The following is a 10,043-nucleotide window of genomic DNA, read 5'->3' as shown; positions in this document are numbered from 1 at the left end:
CATTCAGTTGTCCCCCCGAAAACTGAAGCTCTACATCTGAATCGCTGCTCCCGAAGACCTTCAACGATTATTAGTTCAACTGTTCGTCGCAAGTTGTACGAGACCGATTCGGTCGCTGGGCATGTTCTCGTAGTTTGAAAACATCACCCCCAAAAACAATATGAAGAGCGACGTCACAGGAGACGTGGCTGTCTATACAGGTCAGTCTGGATTGGATGGTGTTAGTGATGTCTGGACCCGCGGCCGTTATACTGACATCACTGGTTGCTGTAGTTGCTGGCGCAGAAACCGCCCGACCATTGCCGGAATGGCTCGCCCGCAGGAGGAAGCGATCCCTAAAACAAGATGCCGAGTACATGAACCGAGTCGAGCTTCTCCAGGATTTCGGATTCGAAGAGGCCAGCCAATGTATCCGTGCCAGCGAAGACGGAGACTGGGTTGTCAGCACGGGAACATACAAACCCCAAATGCATGTGCATTATACTCCACATCTATCTCTGGCTTTTTTCCAGGCATACGACCGCCCTGAACACTACCTTCCTACTCTTGTCGTCCGACTATACCAAATCTCTGCACCTTCAGTCTGACCGATCCCTCGAGTTCCACACCAAAGGTCAACGACATTACACAACCCGCTTGCCCCGTTACGGAAGAGTAAGTCGAAATGTAACATGTAATGGCGAGTATCTCTGACATTGTATACAGGATCTGGTATACGATCGCTTCTCTGCCGAGGCTCTTGTGCCCTCCGTGGGCCTCGATGCTGATGGCAATGGCGAAGTTTTCCGGATGAACCTTGATCTGGGCCAATTCTTGAACAGTTACAAGATTGACGTCGGTCGGGACGAGGGCGTCGAAACTGGCTTACAGGGGAGTATTTACGCCCCGAGTGTCAACTGCGGCACCATCGCCGAAAACACACATGGTTTGACTGCATTCGGCACGTCAGCCGGTACGGTTGCCTTTTTCGACCCCAGGGCAAAGAAGGCCATTCCGGTTACGGGTCCCAAAATGGAGGGCGAGGTTACGGCACTCGACTTCAGCAACTCGGGACTTTCTTTGGCTGTTGGCAGCTCGGAGGGAATAGTGAAGCTATTCGATTTGCGTTCACCTCGTGCACTGCTCCAGAAGGACCAGGGAATGGGGTATGCTATTAAGCAGCTGATGCATTTGACGACGGCGTCTCAAGAAAAGAAGATTTTGTCTGCCGATAAACGCACCATCAAGCTTTGGGACGAGTCTGATGGAAAGCCATGGGCTTCGATGGAGCCCGTTGTTGACATCAATCATGTCGCCTGGATCAAGGACACCGGCATGTTGATGACGGCAAATGAGGGTAAGCTTCTTGATCCAGATTTATCTTTCGATAAACCATTGACTAACGCTCGTTTCTTGCAGGTCCGGATCAACACGCATTCCTCATCCCTCAATTGGGGCCCTCGCCTCGATGGTGCTCCTTCTTGGACAACATGGTTGAGGAAATGGCCGAAGAGGTCAAGACTACAACATACGACAACTACAAGTTCTTGACATTACCGGATCTGAAATCGCTCAGCTTGGATCATCTCATCGGCAAGACCAATCTACTGCGCCCTTACATGCATGGTTACTTTGTGGCCAGCAAGTTGTACGATCAGGCCAAGCTTATCGCCAACCCATATGCGTGGGAGGAGGAGCGAGCGAAGCGCGTCAAGGAGAAGGTTGAACAGGAACGTGCCAGCAGAATCCGCGGAACCAAGAAGGTCAAGGTCAACCAGAAACTGGCAGACAAACTTCTTAAGCGACAAGAGCGACGAGCCAAGGTGGACACCAAGGCTGGCATGCTCGGCGATGATCGTTTCGGCAAGCTGTTCGAAGACGAGGAGTTCATGGTGGACGAGACCAGCAGAGAGTTCAGGTCGCTCAACCCCAGTACGAAGGTGGACGCTTCGGGCTCGACAGCACCGAAGCAAAAGGAACGGAACTCAGATGACGATAGTAGCGGTAGCGAAATTTCGTCGGACGAGGACGAAAACACCAGTGGTGTTCGGATGACGGTATCATCCTCGAACCAAAGTGGTCGACAGTCAAAGGATGTTGCACTGGGCTCACGAAGTCAGAAAACAGGTCGTGTCTCCAAGAACAGAGGTGACGTGGTCGGTGAGAAATCCGTGTCGTTCGTCCCCGAGTCAAAGAGGAGGAAGCAAGATCAAGATCAAGATATGGAGGATGCGGCTCCCCAGCAAAAGCGATCGTATGCCGACAGGAGGAGTGCCAGCACGAACACATTTAGAAAGTTGTGATACCCTGATAAGATAAAATCAAACACCCATCAAGCAGACTTGGTATAATGGTACATGCTGTTAAATTGAGCCCCAAATTCGCCGCCATCGTGCCAGATCCAGCGAACATAATCGAATTACCTAGGTACTTGCTAAAGAGCCCTTCCGCCACACATGATATATCCCACTTCGAAGCACATCAACCCCAACCGGAAGGGTTTTCCTTTTACTTCCTGGGCCATTTATCTTTGGTACTGCGTCCTTCTGGGCTCTGTCGGATTCCTGGCCTAGCGTATCCCTTTTCGATGTCCTCAGGTCTCAGACGAGGTGTGGGCGGGACATCGTCAAGTCGCACGCGACCACGTGAAGTCCGGCCGGAAGACTCCTTTACTGATTTGGGGAACTCGGTACGACGGGGCGTCAGGGCCGTGACCACCTTCCTCGCCGAGCGGCGCAGGGTCTCCCGGATCTTCCACTCTCGCTTCTTCGCCACATAGAAGAGGACAGCCATGGAGACTGGGTGCGAATTCCAAGTCAGTATACATATGTCTTTGGTTAGGGGGGATGCTTGCTTGGGGGGAAAGACTTACTGCCTAGTACCGCTACCACGCTTACGACGACAATGATGGCTACCATTCCTCCGTGGGATATCTCGATGGCGCCCGGGCTGCTCCCCGAAGCACCTTCTGTGCTGTCGATGGCGCTGTTGGGCTTGTTGGTGCCATCGGCGCCGTAAAAGGCCGGGTCGTCCGTCGGTAACGGAAACGGGGCTGTCGTGGTCGCCATTATTATTTTTCGTGGCTCGTGTGAGTGAGTGGCCTGCACTGGGGTATATGCTCAGAAAGGAAGCGAGGACTCGGTCTCGTGAGTAGCACAGCACTGGGTGGGTATCTTTTCAATCAACGCAGTTGACGAACGGTTCCGAGGCTGACAGTCGGAAGGGAAAGTAGATGGTAGAGGAGGAATATACACGAGGTCTGCGTTTTGGGTAGGTAAGCAAATGTATATAACCAGATCTGATCTTATTAGCAGCCCAATGGTATTGGGCCACGGTCTATCGCCGTTAATAACCACTTCCCCAGTTTGTATACATCCCCTTCCTGCGCAACCGCCCAGGAGGAGCCGCTCTCCAGAATTTTCATCCCAATGACATGGCTTGGCACTATCTCGGCCCATGCATAAGTCAGCAGCAGGCTGGTCTACCATTGGACGCATTGGGTAGTGCCGGCTAAGAGTGCAACTCTGCAAGACCTTGCTTGTAGAATCACGGCGACCTGCCAGTTCTCTTGAGATCACAACCCAAGATCGTCACCCAAGAGGCGGGGCCCGTCTATAATTGGTGATGTGCGGTACGCGTGTGTCCGTCCCTGAAACCTTACCGGCTTATAAAGTCGAGCTCTATACATGTGCTCTCGTCGGTGATTGGCCTCCGGCCTACCTCGAAGCGCTGAACCACCCCTGGGTTCGGTTGCCAAGAACGCTAGGCTGGGCCAATCAGCGGCTACGGTGCAGGGGTCGGCACTTTTAAACTAGAGCTGCAGCTGGTGGAGTGTCACATTTGTCGCCCTCTGTCTTTCTTCAGCAACTTTTTTTCTCTCTGCCAGCAGCGTTTCTGCAGCATCGAGTTCGCTTAACTGTCTACCTTTCCGTTGGGTGTTGCAGATGTTTTACTCCGTCCATATGCAACCTTGGGTCTGGGGTAGGTATTGGCAGGTTGCGGTTGCGCTGGTCGGGAAAACCGGTCGGTCCTCTTGTTCCAGATTTGGGTGCTTAAGGTTGTTTTGGGGTGTGGTATTTTTGGCTCACCAAGACTACATGTCAGTCATCAATCAATCAACTACCGGTATCTGTCAATTCCGAATCATATAAACAATAACCTGTCATATCAAATCATCATGCAAAGCAAAAGTCGTGGCAATCAGGTAAGCCATGTCGCAACGGATATCCACTTAAATTGATGAGTGAGGATGCTATTTCTAGACTGCCAAGGTGCCTCTGAGTTGGTTTTGCCGCCGCTAGTGATGGTTTACATACTTACATGTAGGTAAGCCCTTTTCCTTTTTGCTTTTCTTCTACCAGCATACCTCCTGTGCAGATAATTCAAGGCCGGCTTCGGCCTCAATCTGACTACATATATTCCTTTGCCTTGGTGGAATACGAAAATGCAATACCCCCAATTGCACACCCACGGGCAGGCGGTCTGCGGCACTGGTCGAGCTGATATTGCTACTCCCTGGAGCATCGTTGGCTGTAAGATCATACGATTCTTATAGTTCTTTTGCCTGAATGACATCTACAGCATTGGCAAGACTTGTCGGCATTGCTTGCCGATCAACCGGACACACTTTTCACTTCCATTTCAGTTGATCAAGCCACATAGCGGGAGAAGCGATGCGCTACTACTCACACAGGTATCCGGATGCTAATATCGATCATGACCCTCATCACCAATGTCTTATATCACTTGGCCTTTCGCTCTCACAAACGATGCGGGAAAGCCATGCAGCCAGCAAGCTTGGCGAAAGGAGGTAATTCGGAATGAGCAGGTAGGTATGTATATGCTGCTCTGACGATGGTCAATGTTGCATCGACTTCTTCTCGTACTTGAAGCCCGAAGCTAGATTTGGTCTCGTCATGAATGCATATTGGTATCATACACTAGCCCCTATCCCGTTGCCAAAAGCCACTTTTGAGTACCAGGATCCCTATGACTGGCCGAACCTAGTCGTTGAAACAAAAGAAATAAATAAATAAAAAGGTAGGAAACTGAACATCGTACAGGTTTCTCAATTATAATTCGTAAATATACCCCAGCCCAATCATTGACACTTCGTGGTGAGTGACATTCGCTCAGCTCAAGGACGATCGTCAAAGCGCGTCTCGATTTGCGTCCTCACATTGATCTGACCCTTGTTCGGGTCGCACAAGATCTCCTCGGAGCTGTTCTCGCCGCCCAGCCCCCGCTCAATCTTCGTGTCCATCGTGCCCAGCCCGAACGTGGGGTCGCCGCCTCTCTTCTTGCTGCTACCAGTACCCCGGTCGACGCTGTGCAGCTCCAGGCCGCGGCTGCCTTTACTCCGGCCACCGAACGCGCCGCTGCCGTAGCCGGCACTCTTCTTGGCGCCCGTGGTAGAGCCGCCTCGGCCGTAGTACGAGCTTCCCAGAAGGCGCGGCATGTAGCGCGACGCGATCGGCTTGAAGGACGGGATCGATGCCGCCAGGATTCCTATGTTGATTTCGATGACGGACCAGTACATGGCGGGCGAGATGACCCACGTTGCGTCGGGGTCGACGAGCATCTGCGGGACGAAAGTGATGCGTACTATCGATGAGATGCAGGCACTGTTGGGATTGGAAAGGGGCCATTGGTCAGTACACATGTACATTATATGTAATACGACTTCGACGTATGGTAGGTAGTCCCTTTCTACAAGAAAAGGGGTTGAGAAGTGAACATGAGAGGAAGAGAAAACTTACAACAATCCCAAGCACAGAATGACGGCAAGTCCAATCTTCTGCCGCCGTGGTAACTGCAGCCTAAATACCAACCGGATGGGCAGCGTATACGTCAACAAATCGGTGAAGATATTGACCGCGGCGTTGGCGAGGTAGAACGCGTTGACGTTAATGCACTTCTTCTCGGCCGCGGGGATGGCGATGTCGTACGCGGCGCGGACCGGGTTGCACTGAAAGATGGCCGCAAGGACGTTGCCGCCGGCCTGGCAGCAGACAACGCCGATCATGATGAAGGCCAGGCGCGTCAGGGTGCGGTCGCCGAGGCGCGAGTACAGCGCCAGCGCCGAGAACTTGATGAATCCCAGGCACGCATTATAGAAAATGGACGAGAGCCAGACGGCCTGCGCGTACGTGATCATGTTCTGCGTGCCCCTCTCCAGCACCGCCTCCATGTGGTCGCCTAGGCCGTGCTGGACGGCGACGACAGTCACGATCGAGAATGCCCATGATAGTAGCTATAAAGCGTGTTAGTCTCTTATCGTCATCGGCGAGGTGTCGATTGTTGCCAGTGTATTATGGGAGTTAGGAACCTACAGCAGCAACTACTATGAGTCCTGTTTTCATATCGTTAACGTCCTGAACGCTCCAAGTAACGTGTTTCGTTTCTTGTGACTGGGGCTCACTCACCATCATCGGCTCCGACCTTCTTGACCAGAAAAACACGTGCCCATAGTCTCAGTAGTATCGCAACGAACGTGATAGCTGCAAATATAATGGCCAAAGACGTGACCGTAGGACCTTGGGGCTCCATTGCCACGGTGGGTTGGCGAATTTTTCTTCCTCTGGTACAGTTCTTTTACAGCCGAAATATGAGAGAACGACAGGCTGTGTGGGCAGGTGAGGCACTCGAGCCGGAGCAAGTCCTATGCTTGTATATCAAGACGCCTGTGGTTGGAGTCTTCCCCAACAGGACCGCAACGGATGAGAGAATGGGTTGGCGGAAAGGGACAGGAGAGCCGGGATGGCGCTACTCCCCGCTTATAGGTTTTGCCCCCTTGCCCTTGTCTCGGCCGGCTTCTTCCTGTTCTTTCTCTGGTTAGAATTTCCGTCAGCCGCAAGGACCAAGTGTGCGTTCCGGGAATCAGGGGTCATGTATCATGGATTGAAAGGAGCGAGAATTTATGGCGATCGACTCGGTTAAATCGTTACCAGGTTGCGCAGACTCTGCATAACCATGAGTGCAACGTATACTAGGTCGGGTTCATGGTTTCCCGGAGGCTCGGGATACCTCCATTATATAGACGAGGTGATCCTCGGTATAGAAATACACATCTAGATAAGTGGTACTGCCCGTGCTTCTCGGAACTTGAATCGGCACATCCAGCCACAGCATACATATACAGTACCATTTAGGTTTATCGAGCCCAAGGGCTTCGGACATTGCCAGTTGCTACCAGAACAGCTCAACTGGCTATGCTGCGAGATGCGTCTCAGGGGCCCTGTCGAACAAGCGACTGACCTGTGGCACGAAATATACTTTCGAAATGGGTTGGAAGATGTGCATCTGATCTTCCGCTGCCCAGGCTTGCTGTTGCCATAGAGTAACCCTGGTAATTTGGTGGCGGAATTTGCTGGGCCTTGATGCAATTGTAGACATAGATGCAGTGGTGCTCTGGGGAGTTCGGAGTTGCCCAATGGGCCAGTCCCAAGAGCCTTCGCAATTTCTGGCAATATGACCAGCTCCGTTCAGAGCCACTTGTAAGGCGACGATGCCCCAGTTACCGAGAGCAGCAGGGCTCCCCCAGGCTCTGATCGCGGTATTTTAGGGTATGTGTGTGCGTGTGAGCGCAGTAGTGGGTTCATATTTCGTACGGTACGCCTTACTGTTGTCCATTATTCAGTCCCTCCCCGATTCGTATAAAGTACAATTGCCCGAGGCAGATCGGCCTCGAGTGGGGGGAAATGGTCCTAGGCTGCCCAATGCTAGCTCTTCTTGAGTACTTAAGTATAGGGCGGCCTGAGCCCTGCCCTGGGATTACGTATAAGTATATAGTGGGTGCCGATCAGGTGCAAGGTGCTGTCAGGGAAAGGCCAGCCTGCGAAACGAGAGCAGCACCCAGATACGCCGAGACGCTCCTTGATCCGAGTTTGCTGGTGGTTCCACGATTCCGGTTTGTTTGGCTCAGCGTCCCCCAAGCTAGCAAGGCAGCAATGCTAAAGTGGGCAGTGCCCGACAGTGGGACAGACAGCAGTCGAGCAGTCTGCTATCATATCCGATCGTCTGGGTAGCTTCTGTGGGCAGAAGTCTTGCCCTGACACCTGACACCTGACACCTGGTTTGACTGACTGCTCTAGCACGCGTCATTTGGTATGCAGCACCCAGGGGTTTCACATGCGACGGCGACGCATAGAAGCTAGGTGCTTGGGTGCTAAGCGAGATGCCTATTTAGATGCAGCTTCTGAACATCATCATATCCCGCTAGGTCAGTGCCCATCATCGGCGTCGCTGGCCGGCCTGACAGTGGCCTGAGTGCTGGGAGCAGGGGAGTCGCAGAGCTCACAGGCTGCACCTGGCAGGAGCAGCAACAGGAGGGGGTCTCCCCATGGCACCGACCTTCTCCTCGTACCATACAGAGTTTGCAGATTCGTCGCAGCTGAGGGAACCGCACGATAGCCCGGTTCAGTTATAGTAAAAGTGGATTCGCAGCTGCTGCTTCGAAGATTATACGGAAGCACAAGATAGGTAGGCGAAGGGCACCCAAGGGCTTTTTCAGAGGCGGTAGTCGTAGCTAGCGTCCTTCGTTAGGTAGAAAAGAGCCTTAGTGAAACGACCGATATGTTCATTCATACCTTGGTAACCAGGGCACATACAGTAAATCAAGGACATCCGCACAGCCAGCTGCCAAGACCGGCGACAAGCACATACTAAGTAGGTAGGCAGTTTCTCCACCTGTCCGTTGAGCAGAGCATTGTAGAGCATTGCCTAAAGTAGACAGTGAGATGCATGTGTGGTCTGGGTGGTGTTCGGTTCGCAAAGGTTTTACCCCAAAACACCGTCGAGTCGTGCTTGCATGGCTAGCGTCAGCGATATCCGAAAACCCCCAGACCCCCTGCGGTCCTGCGTACCGTTGCAGTCGCAGCTGCCACTTGAGCCCGAAGAAGTAATAACTGTGCCGCAATTGGTTAATCCTGCATTGGGCTTGCTTTTGGCCAAGGACTGAGCGTTTCTAGAAAATCAACAAGAGCATGCATGGAATGAGGCACGAAAAACAACAACAACGAAGGATGTCAGACTGTCAGACAGGGAATTCAAACAAAACCAACGACATCGATCATCAGTTGAGACGCCGGCCCGTCAGCCCCAGTGCTCCAGTCTCGCAGGGCTCGCAGGGCTCGCAGGGCTGGCTCGCAGGGCTAGGTCAAAAAAGTGCTCGGGAGCGAGAAGCCTAGCTGCCTAGGGCTGTTTGCCTCTAGCATTGCTAGCATTGCGGGTGCTCTAGGTCGCTAGGTCGGGTGCTAGGGGCACTTTTTGCCCCGGCATCATCCACACTTGACATCAATCCATTCGGGCAGTCTATTAGTGACTTACTGTATCACGGAATTCTCCGGCCCTGGTACGTAAGTAAGTAAGTTTGCATTAGATTCTCTCATCCCTTTCTCGAGAACAGAAACGCCCGAGAGATGACCACTTTGCCCATGTCCCGAGACGAACCAGACGAATAGCCCAGTTGCGGCTCATTGTATTCTACGCCGCATTGTCGAATACTACCACACCTTGGATCAATCTGCCGTACCCGAGACTCCGTAACCGATGTAATGCCTGGCGATAGGACATGGGATACTCACCCGGGGAGCAAGGGATAATAGCTGCCGGTGGATATCCCCTTTCCGGCTGCTGATCTCTCATCCCGAACTGGAAGTCATGCCGAATCCATCATGCCACCGATGTCCATGCACTTGGTGCCATCAAGCTCGCCGTTCGCTAGGTTCGCTCGCGCCTTGCTACATCGCAATCTGCGGGGGCATCTCTACCATTGGTCTTTCACGGCTCAGAGGACCCGAGGTAGGCTAGAAGCAAAGCTGCTAGCCCACTGTGGTTCATAGATTAGGTAGGCATCCGTATGTAAAGTAGGTACTTAATGTATCAGGTTGAAGCACCCAGGCCAGAAGTCACGACACAGTGGGGTCTAATGGTTGCATGGAGGTGATGGCATGGGTCAAGCTACTATGCGGCACAGAATTGCAGTGTTGATCCTGATATTTATCACATGCTGTCCTCTCGATGCCCGCTCCGCTACGCTCAACTGGAGGGATGGACAACTCGTG

At 52.6% G+C, this 10,043-nt stretch overlaps 3 protein-coding genes across 3 annotated transcripts; 1 reads left to right on the top strand and 2 right to left on the bottom strand.

The window, feature by feature from the left end:
• Positions 1 to 160: 160 nt before the first annotated feature.
• On the top strand, positions 161 to 2,282 carry PG997_006337 (nucleolar 10; the record flags this gene model as incomplete). Its single annotated transcript, XM_066810652.1, has 5 exons — positions 161 to 200; positions 274 to 440; positions 583 to 654; positions 706 to 1,336; positions 1,399 to 2,282. The coding sequence occupies 5 exons, from the start codon at positions 161 to 163 to the stop codon at positions 2,280 to 2,282; spliced, it is 1,794 nt and encodes a 597-aa protein (XP_066669575.1).
• A 205-nt stretch (positions 2,283 to 2,487) lies between these two features.
• Positions 2,488 to 3,047, bottom strand: PG997_006336 (uncharacterized protein; the record flags this gene model as incomplete). Its single annotated transcript, XM_066810651.1, has 2 exons — positions 2,488 to 2,777; positions 2,852 to 3,047. The coding sequence occupies 2 exons, from the start codon at positions 3,045 to 3,047 to the stop codon at positions 2,488 to 2,490; spliced, it is 486 nt and encodes a 161-aa protein (XP_066669574.1).
• A 2,069-nt stretch (positions 3,048 to 5,116) lies between these two features.
• PG997_006335 (uncharacterized protein) lies at positions 5,117 to 6,528 on the bottom strand (the record flags this gene model as incomplete). Its single annotated transcript, XM_066810650.1, has 4 exons — positions 5,117 to 5,603; positions 5,739 to 6,232; positions 6,312 to 6,331; positions 6,405 to 6,528. The coding sequence occupies 4 exons, from the start codon at positions 6,526 to 6,528 to the stop codon at positions 5,117 to 5,119; spliced, it is 1,125 nt and encodes a 374-aa protein (XP_066669573.1).
• Positions 6,529 to 10,043: the final 3,515 nt, after the last annotated feature.

This window comes from Apiospora hydei (genome assembly GCF_038363865.1).
Source record: "Apiospora hydei strain CBS 114990 chromosome Unknown utg000005l_segment0_segment0, whole genome shotgun sequence".
In the NCBI taxonomy this organism is placed as follows: Eukaryota; Fungi; Ascomycota; class Sordariomycetes; order Amphisphaeriales; family Apiosporaceae; genus Apiospora; species Apiospora hydei.
Note: the sequence above shows the minus strand (reverse complement) of the source record. Positions and strands in the feature narration are given on the sequence as shown.